Source organism: Rhipicephalus sanguineus, chromosome 3 (genome assembly GCF_013339695.2).
Source record: "Rhipicephalus sanguineus isolate Rsan-2018 chromosome 3, BIME_Rsan_1.4, whole genome shotgun sequence".
In the NCBI taxonomy this organism is placed as follows: domain Eukaryota; kingdom Metazoa; phylum Arthropoda; class Arachnida; order Ixodida; family Ixodidae; genus Rhipicephalus; species Rhipicephalus sanguineus.
In genome coordinates, this window is record NC_051178.1 from 62,513,679 (window position 1) to 62,529,584 (window position 15,906).

The 15,906-nt window shown below is 49.8% G+C and overlaps 1 protein-coding gene across 1 annotated transcript in view; it reads left to right on the forward strand.

Moving 5' to 3' along the window:
- The first annotated feature begins 360 nt into the window (after nucleotides 1-360).
- The window catches only part of LOC119385516 (retinal homeobox protein Rx2-like), a 398,912-nt gene continuing 383,366 nt past the window's right edge, over nucleotides 361-15,906 (forward strand). Inside the window, exon 1 of the mRNA XM_049414010.1 lies at nucleotides 361-751. Coding sequence (XP_049269967.1) covers nucleotides 361-751 — 391 coding nt within the window. The remainder of the gene's footprint in view (nucleotides 752-15,906) is intronic.

A 15,906-nucleotide genomic window follows, 5' to 3' on the forward strand; every position in this document is an offset into this window, starting at 1 on the left:
CAGTGGCCGTGAACCTTCTCATTTGCTAAGTAGGGACTAGTGTTGGCTAGTGCTGGCGACAGCCAAGAACGGCTTATTGGTAACGTTGATTTGTGTTCAATAATTTTGGCTATCCAACGTTAAAGGATCAACATTGTCTTCAATCTGAGTACTATGACTGAACTTTAACCATTTTTAAAATTTTATTTACTATTTATGATCGCAGAAATCTTCCGAGCTCTGGCCTTTCCTGTCCCTCCACCGAATACGGCCAACATGTTTGCCAGCCACCAGGGCAACGACAGCGACTCGAATAAGTGAACGCGCGACGGGCTTTGCACCATATCGGGACGTCCCACTGGGCGTCGTCTGATGCCTGACATGGAACAGCTGACGGAGTTTGTGTCCAAGTCGTTCACGCTGGACCGAGCAGTCGGCCTGCCGCCGCCTTCTCTGACCATGGCGGCTGCTCCGGTCCTGACGGTGGCTGCTGGGGCGACGACGGTCAAAGCGGTGGCCGTCGGAGGACCTCACGGCTGCGGTCGCAGCGTGCAATCCGCGCGGAGCCTCAACTTCACGGCCCAGAATCTGGCCACGTCCTCGCTGCGCGAGAAGTCTTCACCGGCCCCACTTCCGACGGCGCTCGCCGTGCCTGTCTCGTCCGCGTCTCCACCGGCGAGTGGTACGGAGGCGGGGTCATCCTCCCGCCGAAGGTCCTCGAGCGACGCGGAGCTCGACAAGGAGGACGACGACGATTCGAGGGGCAGCGCCGGTGAGTGTAAACACGGTCTTTTTGTATAGAGGAAGAGAAAGAGAGTAGGGACATTCAATGGCACGAATCATAGAGCGCTTCTTTCTTCGGCCAATGTAAATGAGCCTCCTTAGTCCAGCCATGGGTGCTTGCTGCTTTGCATACCAGGCTCTACGTCTCACGCCGGTTCTCCACGGAGAGTGAAAGACTCATATGGGAAATTACAGCGAATGCGCGCACAAGACAGAGAAAAACGTGTGCAATCAGGCTATTTCCGGGAGCGATTGGGCTGTTTCTGTGTCCGTGCCCTTCCTTGGCCATTTTAATTTATCATCACTCAGCTCTAATACAAGACTTGTTTGGAAGCAGAAGAAGTGCGTGTACACTCTAAAAAAATTCACCGAGGATTACGATACTAACTAATGCAAATTCTGAGCGCCGCTTCGTATTGGGGCAATGTCAACTGTGTTTGATGTTTTGACTATCCGCAGTTGTAGCAGTGTGACAGTCGTTGCATATTGCCAAGAAACTGCCAGTGCTCGAGTGCTACGCACACCACTGTGTGCATTGGAGGCGTCGCGAACCAAGCAAAACGCCGACAGTCCCATTAGGACAAGCGAAGCTAGCCGCAGTGCACGTGCCAGCCTTGCATACGCACGAGCTTAGACCGAGGGGCCATTGCGCGTGACGGAGGAAGAAAGCGAGGTTCAGTGGCTCGTGGCTCGTGATATCAACAGACTCCGCGTTCGCTCTCTTTCGTCATCTTTCGCTCTATCGGTTACGCCGACGCCTGCTGCGCCGACGGCGACGCCGCTTAACGTAGGAACGGGCGCCTAAGAGCTGCGCTCTAAACAGAGTACTTTTTACTCTTTTGCGGTGAGTCGTGAACTGAGACATATGTAGCTCTCTTTAAAGATACACGTTAACTCTCTTTGGGGTGACGTGTCAGGAGTTATATAAGTCGGAACTTGCCAGAACGAGTAACAGGTATTCGTCTTTTTAGGAGCGAAGCTCCTTAGGCCCGCACTCCTCCGCACCATCGAAGCTCCTTTCTCTTAAGCATCGCTTTAGGTTGCATTGGCTGGTGATTTAAGAGGAAATGTTTAGGCCTTAAGCGTTTTAGTTCTAGCGCACCAGAAATTCAAGGTTAAAATAAAATAAGCTCTGTGCACAACTGGTTATAATGGTCGTCATCACTTTCACAACCTTTATCGTGGATTGTGAAATGACAACCATCATTCTAGCGCACTACGGGCGCTTTGTCAAAGGTAGTAGCAGACGCTCTCCCCACCCGGCGCCGGCGCAAAAAGACAATGAGCACGCGCGGCGCAAATACACAGTTTCAAAACGTATATAGTCTTTGCGTCCAATTTCTAAGGAGCTTCGCTCATCGGTTGTATTCACACACGAAACAACTGCTGATTTTTCTTTTAGAGTGCAGAATAATATAGTTAATGTAATTACTTGGCAACTAGTGGGAATAGTTGGTAAAACGATGTCGTTCTAAGTGGTAATTGCGCACTACATTTTCACGTTGTGGAAATAACGCAGGTATCACGGTTAATAACGAAATTATTATTAAATCTGCATAGATGGTGCCTCCAGCTGCTACGGTATTCAAAATGCATGGGCTTTTCTCTCAAACATCCCACGTGAGCGGTGTGTGACCCTGTGACGTCTTATAGGCTGTCGGGGCGCCTTTTCTACTGCGCAGCTGTAGACCACACGTGGGCTCAGTCGCCCCAACATGTCGTCTCCGTGGATTCTTGAAACGCCATCCGAGAAACCTCAGCGCAACGCTAAAGCACTTTATCGCTTTCGATGCTTACCAGTCGGACAAAACTGCACCAGTCTTTGTGATCGTACTGTTCTTACAAATCGGTTTACCGCTCGACTATAGTGGAGCAGCTTCACTTTGCTATGTCCATGCTTGTGCTCGTGCCTTGGCCCTGTTCTTTAACAGCGAAGCAGTTTAAGCTAGCCGTAATTTGTGTGGCCTGCGTGTATGTGCCGTGCTGCATACGCGAAAACTATCATCATCATAAACGGTTACGTGCCACAGAAATTGGGTATATCCCACTAACCACCACTGGATCACAAAAAATGAAGAAGAAAACTATCGTCATCAAACGGGTATGTGCCACTGTGCGGCCTGTCAGAAAACTACCGTCATCGTAAACGGGTATGTGCCACAGAAATTGTGTAAATGATAAATCCCACTGCTCGACACTTGTCGACTAAAAATTAAGAAGGCAACAGCCCAACAAATGGCTGCGAAGCGACGGCGGCGATCCGAAGACCCCGAGTACGTACAACGAGAGAATACTAGGGAACGGGAAAGGCAACGGCGTAGCCGCCGTTGCCTTTCCCGAGATGGAAGGCTTACGCCAACGACGACGTGCCAGCAAATCTATGAGAGGTGCGAACGCTTAGTTTCATCGCGAGGTTCAGTCTCTGGAGTTTGGACATCCGTGTCGTGTCTGTCACTGTCTGTTGTTTCACTCGAACTTCTCTGCGCTGAGAATCAACGTAGAAAGTACCTAGCATCATCTAGCTGAAGCCTAGCATCGACCTAAAAGCAACCTAGAAACAAGCTGCATCACCTAGCTAAGGCCTAGAAACAACTTAGAAGCAACCAGATTAGTCTTCAGAATCGTCCAGTTTCGCTCTTTCAAGCCTTGCGCGGTGTGAAGCACCTGAAATAATTCGACAATAGTGTCCAATTGTGAATTCCTATACAAGAGACACATTCCAGCCGTATCACGCAAGCCACCCTATCTGCGACAATCCTATACCATGTTAGCAGTGGTGTGCCAAATATCACAGATTCGCATCCAGGAAACAAACCCGATTGTAGAACTAGACAATACACTTCTACATATTCAGCACACAAGACAAGGGATAAACGCGTGCTTGTAGAAATCCACGAATACGACTGCTTGAAATATTTACTGCGATGAATGAATGTACCTTCAAGGATTTGGCATTACCCGCTGAACTCAAGACAGCGACTGCAGTATCTGCGTATGACCTTATATCCATGTATCTCTGAGCAGCTTCGTACCATTGTGCGGTAGTCACGAGATTTATAGGAATGCATTATCAAGAGCGCGGAGAGGAAAACAGAGAACAGCAGGAAGTTCGTATAGAGACCATCGGGCTACATGCGCTGGTAATACGATTAAAGGTGTTGTTAGGGGCGACACGACGAAAAAATAAGAACAATAAAAAAAAACAATCGAAAGAGGAAAACCTCCACAACATTCAGCAGCTCAGTCCGCATGTTTCGACGATGCTTCACTATATCCGTGACACAAAAGGCGTTGAAGACGTTCTAACCCATCATCAAGACACTGCTGAAAATTAGTGATAACAACAAAGAAAGAAAAATAAACAGAACCTCTGCTTGGTTTTATACGCCTAGTCATCAAAGCCTTTACGCGAGAGATGTTCGAACGCTAACGCGGCGTCGTGGGGACGGTGAGAAGGAGCAAAGCCTTTCATCGCTCGGCGTACAGAAATTATTCCAGGGGCCAGTCATTAATTAGGCTGTACCAGCTTTCTTCTTCGATGCGGGCACTTAGCATGTGGTCATCACAGCTCGCTACTTCGAGGGCACTTGCCGCTGCGCTGGAAGGGCAGCAACGGCGCCAGCCCAAGAACAATGTTTGTCAAGAAAAAAAGGCATGAGACTAAAAAATGAAAGAGCGTTACAAGAACCTGCAAGTGTGTTAAGAGCCCCGCACGCGTAAAAAGGGGCCTGGCTTGGCCACGTCCCCGCGTGCGGTAATTAGAAAAGATGTCACGCGCACTTTTGACGCTCCCGCGTATAGTCCAACCGGTAATTGCATTAGGCTAATTACGTAGCCTGCGCTTGTCTGCGCATACGCTCGCTGACCCTTCTTCCTCTCCACCTCAGTCAGTTTAGCCTTTGGACGCGTTTAACGAGCCACTTAAGGCTGTGCCCGGCCTTTCACCTCCCTCATAGTAACTGGCGTTCCAGGAAGAAGAAAACCTAATACAAAAATAAAGACGCGCACTGGCGAAATGAATGGAAGAAGCTGCACTGCGTGGTCCGGTTGCATTAATGTTTCTCCCTTTGTTTGTTTTTGGGTGGTGAAGAAGAGAAAGGGTCCGATTCTCTCCCTCTCTTTGGATGTTGTCCCGTCTCAACTTTTCAGCTATTTGGGGTGCTTAAATCAGCTGTACCCGCTCCAACGCCAGTTTAGCTTTCGCTTTGTGTCGTTGATGCAAACGTTGGGACGTGTCCTTCCCTATCGCAGCTTAGAGCCTCTCACAATGATAGCTTTCGTCGCTTCTTCGATTTTATTGATAGTAGGCGGTGATAATGCTTCGAACAGTTGAGCCTAATGGCGGTGTCACTCGGGGCAGGAATTTAGATATCAGGATAGATTTTGCAAGTCAACATATGTATTGCCTGTACCATCGGAAAAACCGCGAAGGTTCCTCTTGCCTTTTGTAATTCTCCTTTTATTAAGTATGGTATTGTTGCATTAGTCGGTAGAGCCACTATCATCAAGAGTGGTCCTCGCCTTATACAGTAAACCGTAATTAATCAGGTGCTCGAGATAAATAAAGCGGGAGGATCTGTCTGTTATTTCCTTGACTTGCGGTAGCTTGGTTCTACACTATATGATCCGAAACTATACGCGGGAAAAGCTCTGGGCGCCTCGGCAACAGAAAACTACATCATACCTTATGTGCATTCATTTTCGCATTCGTTGAAGAAAGCAGCATGAAAGTTTCAGGTCAGTGTCGCATTTTTTGCTCAAGAGAACTTGTGAAGTTGCGCGCGAGCGCATGCTCTGCATGAGTTGTCGCGAAACCAAAAGGAATGAAAAGTGAAAAATTGGACAATGTTCGTGCACGCTGCGGTAGCTTGGCAGCTGAGGTGTTGCACTATTGAGCTGGAAGACGCGAGTTTACTGCTCGACCACGAGTACCATATTTCGATTGCGTGAAATGAAAAACACGCTAATATCTACAATTATCAGCACGTCAATGAAGCCCAGGCGTTCAAAATTCGTGCGTTGTCTCCCACTAGAACGTGCTTCATCATTACATCTTGGTTGTTACACGTGTGGGATGCGGAGTCGGTCACGTCCGGGTCACCAGATGTGGGATGCGTAGTCGTGAAGGACGGATCCCAACATAAAACAAAATGATGTTTATTAACGTAGTAGCAGCAGCAGGGCAAGCATGCCGATGCTGCGCTTCGAAAGGTTAGAGAAACAAACATGAAACCAAGCTTGGTAGCTTGGGTTATGTAGCCAGCGGTGGTGACGTAAGCCTCCGACGGAACTGCGTGGCGCTGTCTTTTATCGGAAGCGTGTTGCAGCAGGTAGCTGTGTCACGCCGGGCTAATCAATGACGAGACGGAGGCTGCGTAAGTCTGTGCGCAGTGGTCGCCACATCACCCCTCCGCGGAGTGCAGAGCCCTCAGGGTCTGTAGATATCTGGGAGGCGTACCAGACGTCCAGAGCGTGTCGTGAAAGGAGTGGGCTGCGACGTCGGTGGCTGTGGACGGACGCCAGTTGAAAGAGTGGCGCTGCCAGGGTCGTTCGCCGCGATGTACGCGGGCTTGAGTCGGTCCTGTCCTGGTCGGTAACACGGAGTGGTGAACGGGTGCTCAATTTTTCCTGGGGGTCGGGGCTGAGAGTGGCGTAGAGGACGGGTGTAGAAACCTAGTGGCTTTTGCGAGCTGTTCCGCTGACGGGCGGCGCTGCGGAGAGACGCTTCAGGAGGGCCGAGTGGATCCGCGAAAGAGAGGTTGCACCGGGCGCGCTCGTCGACGAAGGGGGGACCGTCCTGGCCACCAGTACCGGGGAGGGTGCCGGCGCAGTCATGGATGACAGGGTGCTGCCGTGAGGGTGCAGTACGACGCTGCCATCGTGCGCTAGAAAAACCTGCAAGCGCTGCTGGGGAGTCACTGCCGGAGTCTGTGGAACCTTGCTCACCACAATCTGCACGCTCTCTGTGACTGGTGCGGGCGCGACGGGCACAGAGGACACCATACTGCCACTCGTCGAGATGAGGGGCGCCGACAGGGTGCCATGATGGTGGTGGTCCTGCGCCAGTATCTGCGGCTGGGTGAACGTCCGTATCTACGACAGGGACTGCTGCTGGTCTGTCTGGAACGCACCCAGCGTGGGCTGGGCCAGCATGGTCTGCACGTGCAGCATGGCCTGTAGCTGTTGTAGTGTCAGGGGCTGTCCCGGGACTATGGCAAACGAGGGGGGGCGGCATCATGCGCGGCGGCGCCAGAATGATGTTGGGCCTTGGCCCCAGATTTTGCGGATGACCAGGGTTGGGGTGCCAGCTGTGGCCTTGTGCTGGTCCGCCCAGGGAGACTGGGACCGGGTGGTCGCGGTCGGTGCGGGCGTCGTCATGTTTGCGCTGCCGCTCGACAGCTTCGGCAGGATCGGCGCTCGGGACAGTATGATGTTCGAAGCCAACCAGCGTGGTCGGGACAGTCTGAGGTGGCTCGGTTAGGGTGACACCCGTGGTGTCAGCGAACACCTGACAAGCAGCGCTGGTTCGGGTGTCGCACACAGGATCAGTAGGTGCTGATGCCGTCGCGGGTGCCGGGGGCTCGTCTGCCGAAGCGGGTGCCGGGGGCTCGTCTGCCGAAGCGGGTGCCGGGGGCTCGTCTGCCGAAGCGGGTGCCGGGGGCTCGTCTGCCGAAGCGGGTGCCGGGGGCTCGTCTGCCGAAGCGGGTGCCGGGGGCTCGTCTGCCGAAGCGGGTGCCGGGGGCTCGTCTGCCGAAGCGGGTGCCGAGGGCTCGTCTGCCGCGGCGGGTGCCGAGGGCTCGTCTGCCGCGGCGGGTGCCGAGGGCTCGTCTGCCGCGGCGGGTGCCGAGGGCTCGTCTGCCGCGGCGGGTGCCGAGGGCTCGTCTGCTGCGGCGGGTGCCGAGGGCTCGTCTGCTGCGGCGGGTGCCGAGGGCTCGTCTGCTGCGGCGGGTGCCGAGGGCTCGTCTGCTGCGGCGGGTGCCGAGGGCTCGTCTGCTGCGGCGGGTGCCGAGGGCTCGTCTGCTGCGGCGGGTGCGGGCACGGCTGCTGCGGGCACGGCTGCTGCGGCGGGTGCGGGCACGGTTGCTGCGGCGGGTGCGGGCCCGGTTGCTACGGCGGGTGCGGGCCCGGTTGCTACAGCGGGTGCGGGCACGTTTGCTGCGGCGGGTGCGGGCACGTTTGCTGCGGCGGGTGCGGGCACGGTTGCTGCCGGTTGCGGTGGGGCTAGCACGAACCCTCGAAGTTGGTCGTATGCCTGCGGCCCAAGAGGAGGCACAACGCGTCGCAGAGCAGGAGGAAGCATAGCTACCGTGATGGCATACTTGTCCTGCTGCGAGACGATGTTACGCAGGGAGAAACCAGCCTCCATCTTGATGAGCCAGATGGCTGGACATTGCGGCCAGAATTCGGGAAACTCCGGCGGCAGCAATATGCAGTGCGCCGTGGTTTCATCCGGTCGCAGCGCCATCGTGATAGGCGTGTCAGAGGTCGGTTGACTCGGCGTGAAGGTCCCGTGGAATCTTCTGGAAGGTCATTCCAAGGTCCGGGTCATGGCGGTGCGGTTTGTTCGTTTTCCGGGTCACCAGATGTGGGATGCGGAGTCGATCACGTCCGGGTCACCAGATGTGGGATGCGGAGTCGGTCACGTCCGGGTCACCAGGTGTGGGATGCGTAGTCGTGAAGGACGGATCCCAACATAAAACAAAATGATGTTTATTAACGTAGTAGCAGCAGCAGGGCAAGCATGCCGATGCTGCGCTTCGAAAGGTTAGAGAAACAAACATGAAACCAAGCTTGGTAGCTTGGGTTATGTAGCCAGCGGTGGTGACGTAAGCCTCCGACGGAACTGCGTGGCGCTGTCTTTTATCGGAAGCGTGTTGCAGCAGGTAGCTGTGTCACGCCGGGCTAATCAATGACGAGACGGAGGCTGCGTAAGTCTGTGCGCAGTGGTCGCCACACACGTAAAACACCGTTATTCTATCAGGTTCATCCTGTACACATGAAACGTTTTGTATTACACCCCGTTTTCCTACGGCTTTCAGCACATGGACGATTCTTGAATATAAAAGTCAGGCAGCACCATAGTTGACTGAAGCGCCCGCTTAGAGCATTCGCGTCTTTTCGGGAATTGTGACTGCTGGTGTTATCCTGTGCCTGGTAACTTCGCTGTGCTGTTCAATCACCGAGAAAAGTTGTCGCTTGGACTTATGCCTTCCTATAAGATGAGCAAGGAAGGCTCAGGTTGTTTTCATGTAGGCGCGTTCATCTAGCCTCCATAATGTGTTTGGCGGTAGATCAGTGGGCTAAACGCCCGCCAGCCATCGTCGCGGACCGAGAGGTCATCGGTTCGACTCCCGTCGACGGAACTTTCTCTTTGCCATCTGATGCCGTTCATTTTTCTGACGTACTTCCGTGACGGAAACACGTCATGAAAGTCTTGGTGGACCCCGGCATAAAACACTTTCGTGTTAAAACAAGCTTTAAACATGCTAGCTTCCAGTAAGAGTGAAATAGACTAGTTTTCTGCGTCAAATTTTCAAAAGAAGAAAGTCATATTTCTGTCTTTGCGGTGAACGGTCTTGAGCGCGCGCAGAAGTCATGACCCCATTTCTGGGTTTGAGTGTGTCTCTATGTTGTCGGACCTTGCATTCGCGTTGCCTGCATTATCTTCTGCATTTATTTTTGTGCTAGCCTTGAAGAATGCTTACGATGCAATCCGTCTGACTATACTAGGCAGTATAATTGAGATCGACCTCCTTTGATTTCGCTGCACTCGTAGATGTAAGACAGCTTCATGCAAACTGCGCGGTTTGTCGTTTCAGTTTTTCACTTTCAGCTTTTCTATTAAATCCACAATGCAGAGATATCCGTTTCTGTACAGTTATGCAGATATTTCTGCTTCAAGTTACACTGAATGTAGAATAAACTTCGAGGAGAATAGTTCATTTTTTTTCTTCTTGCTTTACGTGTCTCCATACAGCACTCTTGCCTGCATTCCATAAAATGTTCAGCTGTCGAGATAAGTTAGAGAGATGCATTCCCGCCTTAGTAAACACGCGCGGCGACCGTTTTTATGTTTATTCAAATTTGCATCTGTAATAACTGCTTAACGGATTATCAGATTTTTTGTCATCAACTGCATATACTACAGACAGAGAAAAAGAGCGGGAAACATTGCTTTCACGGTGTCAACTCCCCTTCCTCCCCTTTTCTTTTATTTGACAAACACAATTGTGCTTGAGTCCTCTTCAAACTGAGCGTTTAATGGTCGCGGCAAAAGCCCACACCAAACATACTATTTTTTTATGTTATTTAGTTGCAAACAAACAACGCCGCCCCTTATTCCTTCGTGAAAAATTTCGGAGCGGCTTTTTATTGTATGCTGCAGCTTTTTGCATGGAGCAGTTCATTATTGCACTGGTCCGTGCAATTCTATTTGTCACGAGCAACAACGTCGTGACAAACAAGGGTGCTTATGGATGTAGACGTATTCAGAGCGAGCTGCCGTTTCTACAAACGCCACGCTGCCCTCAATTTTCGTTTTTAAAGAGAGGGTGAAGCGCAACCCCGAATCACTCATAGCCCCGCATGACGTTGCTACGCATAAACGTCAGAGAAATCGCCAAACGACGCTCGCGATGCCTTCCCCCACCCTACTCAATAAAGGTCCTGACAAATGCGCAATCTCCGGCGACAGATCCGGAATATATGGCGACGACCCGGAGAAATTGGGTTATGTTTCATGTAAGTAAAAAACCAATAGGAAAGAAAAAAAAGTAAAGACAGAGAAGGCGGTGGGGCTGGAAATATTATGGAAGACACACACTTAACCTTGAAACGGCATCTTTTTTTTTGTTTTTATTCTTGTTGTCGGCGTGACGCGAAGCCATAAATGCGGAGTCTGATTGAAGTTCTTAAGTAAAAATAGTTATGACGGAAAATTCATGTTCCAGTAGCTGCGCCGAAACAGCGGAACCCACATGCGATCGAGTGCAATCACACACCGATGTTTCAAGATGTATGGGTGTGCAGGCGAGCGTGATTTGTGGCAATTTAGGTTGAAAGTCGCCGTTAATGTCCGAGCGGAAATATTGAAATCGTGGGTATGGTTCTGTAAAGTGCTCATTTTGTTATGCACTGGTGTTGAAGGCAAAGCAAGCTTCGCAGGAGAAAGCCGTCAAAGGTGGTTTGCTTCTGGTATGTCCCGCGCTCTTGCAGTTTCCGAAATTATCTAATGACTTTAGGAGCCTAAAGCTACAAAAATATTAACCCACAAGCCATTTAACAATAACTTCCAAAAGTTTATGCGCATTCAATTCTAGCAATGTGATTAAACTATGTTGATTATGTCGGTTAAACTATATGCACTCTACTTTGAATTCTGCAGTAATGTCACTTGTTGCAAGAATTTAGTAAATAACCATGATGGCACTACTACTATTACTACCACTACCGTTAGTAATAATAATAATAATAATAATAATAATAATAATAATAATAATAATAATAATAATAATAATAATAATAATAATAATAATAATAATAATAATAATAATAATAATAATAATAAGTCAGAGTTTCGCCGCGTGCGCGGAGACATGAATGCGACAGCAACAAATTGGAATGTCACGCGAACGGTAAGCAGCTCGAAACGTGCAACGCGCTTATCAAGCACAGAGAACGCACACAGGACGAGCGCGAACTAACAACGTTCACAGCTCGACGCTTAAAGCGCGATGCTGAAACACAAACGAGGGCGCACGAAACGAACGCACAGGTATACACAGGACGAGCGCGCACTAACAACTTTCACAGTTGTTACTACTTTGGGTTTGAGCAGCGCGCTCTTTTCGTAAACGCTGCCGTTTCAGCGAGCGAAGTGACGTTCGTGCACTCCGTAACTTCAACGTAAGCTTCCCAGTGAAAGCACAAGAGGAACAAACCACCCCCATCACGAGATAAGCACGCGCGCGTGGGCAACTAGACAGGTGTTAGCGGAGCGCGCGCATCGCAACAAGCGGGGCGACGACCTTTCAAGCGCGTCCTTCGCGCCATCTCGCTGGTAATGCAGAAAACACGCTGAAATGACCCCGAGATCTGCGTACCGCCAGCGGTAAGTGGTGCATATAAATAGCTCACCGTTAGTATGCTGGGGAACGTACGTTCCGTGGCCTAGCCGTCTAACGCCACGCGTTGCGGAGCGGGGGGTTGACCGTTCGAATCCGCGCGTCGGAAAGTATTTATCTGAATTATTTTTCTTTGTGACGTTTATATATACGTATACATACATGTACATATACAGGACATGACGGTGGCACTCACGGCAAAAACCAGTCGAGAGTGTCCATATAATTTCTATCGCAATAATACTAGTACTACTAATAATAATAACTACGAACTAATGCTAACAGTACTAATAACTAGGAAAGAGGGCATGCGTTAGTTTGCTCTATTAAATAGGTATGTTGGGCGTACCTTTCTGGCACTCAGTTTCTTCAGATAGCGTTTGTTGTTTCACTGTGTAGTTGTGCAGAGAACGGAGTCAGAAGTCGGTGCACGGGTAGGCCTGAACGCGCGTGGGACATTCCTAAAAGGGTTCTATTCCGTCTGATGAGGCATACGCCCGTAGCGTAGTGACTACTTGAGAATACAATTGATTATGTTTTAGAGCGATAACTTCACTCTCCGACTACAAAACGAGAAAACGCCCGGATCCGCGAATCTGACCTTAAAGCTCAGACAAGGTCAACGCCGGCCAAAGAGCGTCAGCGCAACGCTAGTGCGGCTCGAGTAATTCTAGGTCACTCTAGTGAGGCGCGTTCGCAAAAACGAACCACGGCTCAAGGTCAGTCTTTCGTGCCGCCACCGCCAGAGGCGCTGGCTGCATTCAGGTTCTCTGCGCGTTCGCACCGAGAGTAGAGTGACCTAGAATAGGGGGGAGTGCCCAAAGCGCCGGCTCCCGCGTGGGCCTTTTGCCGTGAACTCCCGCGCCGCGCCGCTGCTGCGCCGGACCCGTGGGCTTTCCGCGCTCGGGAAGCGCGCGGAAAGCGAGGGGCGTCTGCTACGCGCTGCAGTTTCTTGCGCCGCGTTTCCACACAGGGCACTTGAAGTCTACTTAACTTTTATAATGCGGTGCGGAATAGAGCTTACCCATCTTCAAGCGTTGTGTTAGTGCTGGGGCGACAACGGAATGCAAAAAATCACGTGTCAAGCGGCATCAGCTTGGCCTAGTTCCGGTCACAGAGTTCGAGAACGTTGATGCGTGAGTAAAACCACGCAAAACGGACACGCACAAGCAAAGAACGAAAAAAAAAAGCTTATTCGCAGGAGTAATCGGGCAATAGCATCACGCATGCTCGAATTAAGAGTAATAAAAAAAAGTAAATTGCACGCGCAGTGACCGCTTCACACTACGAGCTTTTTACTCATGGTCGCCACTGGTTTGCTAGCCATATGTACACCGCTTTATTAGACAATTCATTAGCCTCCACTAGCTCTTTATTATGGACGGAGCACACCGGGAAGACGCAAGGGAAACAAGAAAAGAAAAAAAAAGAATAGAGACAGCCATACGACCGCAATGCTGTTGGTTTACTTTTGCTTCTGAGGTAGCTTACAACAAGGCTCACCGGGCGCAAACATTTGAAAGAAAAGCAATGCCAGCTAAACTAACCTTATTCCACAAGTTTTTGCACAAAAGGCGTAATATAGAAAATGCTTTACAAATATCCAGATATCATGAAACAAAGTTACAAATGCCCCCATTCTTGCTGTACAAGCTGCCTGAACGAAAATACGGTAAGAAATTGACAAATAGAAGTGTAATTTCTCAATCACTTCAGAAAATTGTTCAAATGCAGATATCCCATATGTACCTATAGCCTGAAAAAATGCAACATGCGACAATATATGCATATATATATATATATATATATATATATATATATATATATATATATATGTATATATATATATATATATATATATATATATATATATATATATATATATATATATATATATATATATATATATCGCATGTTGTATTGGATAGCTGAACGTCAGTATGAAACGTTCGCGCGAGATGCGTGACTTACTTCAAGCCTTCACCATACGAAATGAAAACAGTTTCAAACAACTCATTCTGAACTTCAGATGTTTTTACGGTTCTCAGAGGTTAGCGTTCGCCCGGTTCAGAGACTTTACAAAAAGATGTGGACGAGTACTTACATAAAATACAATTGTTTCCGCGGCAGTTGAGTGCGCGCCAACAGGGCACCCGACCGCAATTTCCCGCTTTTTCCTGATGACCTCAATATAGCGTCCACCACAATTTCGTGCTGAAGCTCCGGAGTACTTAAATAGCGAGTCTGGTCATCTCTTGAATAAATATTAAGAGATGACCAGACGGGTAAAGCAAGCCTCTTTTGTCCCGCAGACCCGTGCAATCAGCTGCTCTGAACTGAGAATCACGTTTGTTTTCGGGCGATGCCTCGTAACATGAAGTGAGGCATACACGATGTTGAACTGTTATCGTTTCACTTACTTTGATTTGTCTAGTTTCTTTTTTAAGGTAGAGCCTTAGATGCCTCATCAAACACGAAAATTGTCCGTCGGCGTCCCGCGTAGCCAACACGAGTGATGCACAAAATCATCACGCGATGACGTCGATAGAACTTGTGACGTCACTATGACGTCATTCAACGTGACGTCATATGATGACGCCATCACATGACATGGTCGCATTACCTCCGTGATCGGGGCCGATCACGGAGGCAATGTAAAGCAGGTAAGGTGCAGAAAGCTTGCAATGCCTTCGATCCTGCTGGCAGTCCGAAACAACGTTATGTGCAGAAAACTTTCGGAGAGAGGCGAGGGAGGATCAATGCATCGACTGACGAAAAAGATGGTTTTCGTTTTCCGGTCATCTCAGGCGAATGCATCAGGACCACGTTTTTTTTTTCATGTAATTTTTTCGCATACATTTTACCTATGCGGTCAGTTCTTCAAAATGTATGGGTAAGTCTAACATGTTTACATCGATATTGGTGATCACCACGTTTTTGATAACCTGACGGAAACAAATCGTCAGACCACACATCGTCAGAATTATTTCTGGCTACAGAAAGCGGGTTTGCGCGCCACACGTACACCATATTATTATTGTTAGTCGTTACGCAAATGGCGAGCATGTCAATTTAGTGATGCCATGACCTATCGGTCGTGCTGGGCATACGTACATTCGTCCCCCTCCGTGCCAATTTTTGTGTATACCACGTGAACGAGACGCGAGTAATTTTTTTTACTTTTGGTACCGCGGCCACGCCGATACATTCGGCTTCGCATGAAATGGCGTGAAACAGCAGAGCGCCGGAGGCAGCCTTGTAAAACAAATCGAATGCATGAAATAAAAGATAGGATATGAGGGGTGCAAACGCGTTAGCATGCACGAGCTAGTTACTACGTGCATTAATGTGTGCTACGTTCTCCTCGTTATCACCACTTTATTCTCTCCAGCAGCAAATTTACGTTCGTCATTCCACACGAAAGTAAGTTAAGCGCCTTTTCTCACGATGAAGTGCGCGCAGGATGCGTTCCTCAAACAGCCGCGGAAGTGTGGACCAATGCGGTGACAAACCAGCTGAAAGGATATATACAAATCCCCGTTTCACAACACACAAACAAACACGTTCTCTGCGTGATGAGTCGCTGCAGTACTATGTTGCAGTGACGCAGTATTAAATATTGCCCAAATTTCCGCAATTTTCGCTAATAGCGGCCAAAATATCACGCGCGTAGCAGACGCTCGCCGCTTTGACGCGGCTACCGCCACTGAGAAAGCCCACGGGTCCGGCACGGCAGCGCCGCGGCGCGGAAGTTCACCGCAAAAGGCCCTCGCTCCTCCCATGTATTCGCGCGGCGCTTTGGACACTCCCCCTATTCTAGGTCACTCTACCGAGAGCGTCGACGGCGCCGAGCAGCGTCTGCATGTTGTCTTGTAATGCAACACGTTGGCTCTCTTGTCGCGGCGTTTAGTCAAAGCGTGCAGACTTCTCCTTGTCCTTGCCTAAGCCATGAGATCCAATAAAGTTAAATCTCTGCAGACCAATAGTTTCGTCCGTTCCCAAAGCAAGGAAAACTTAGGTA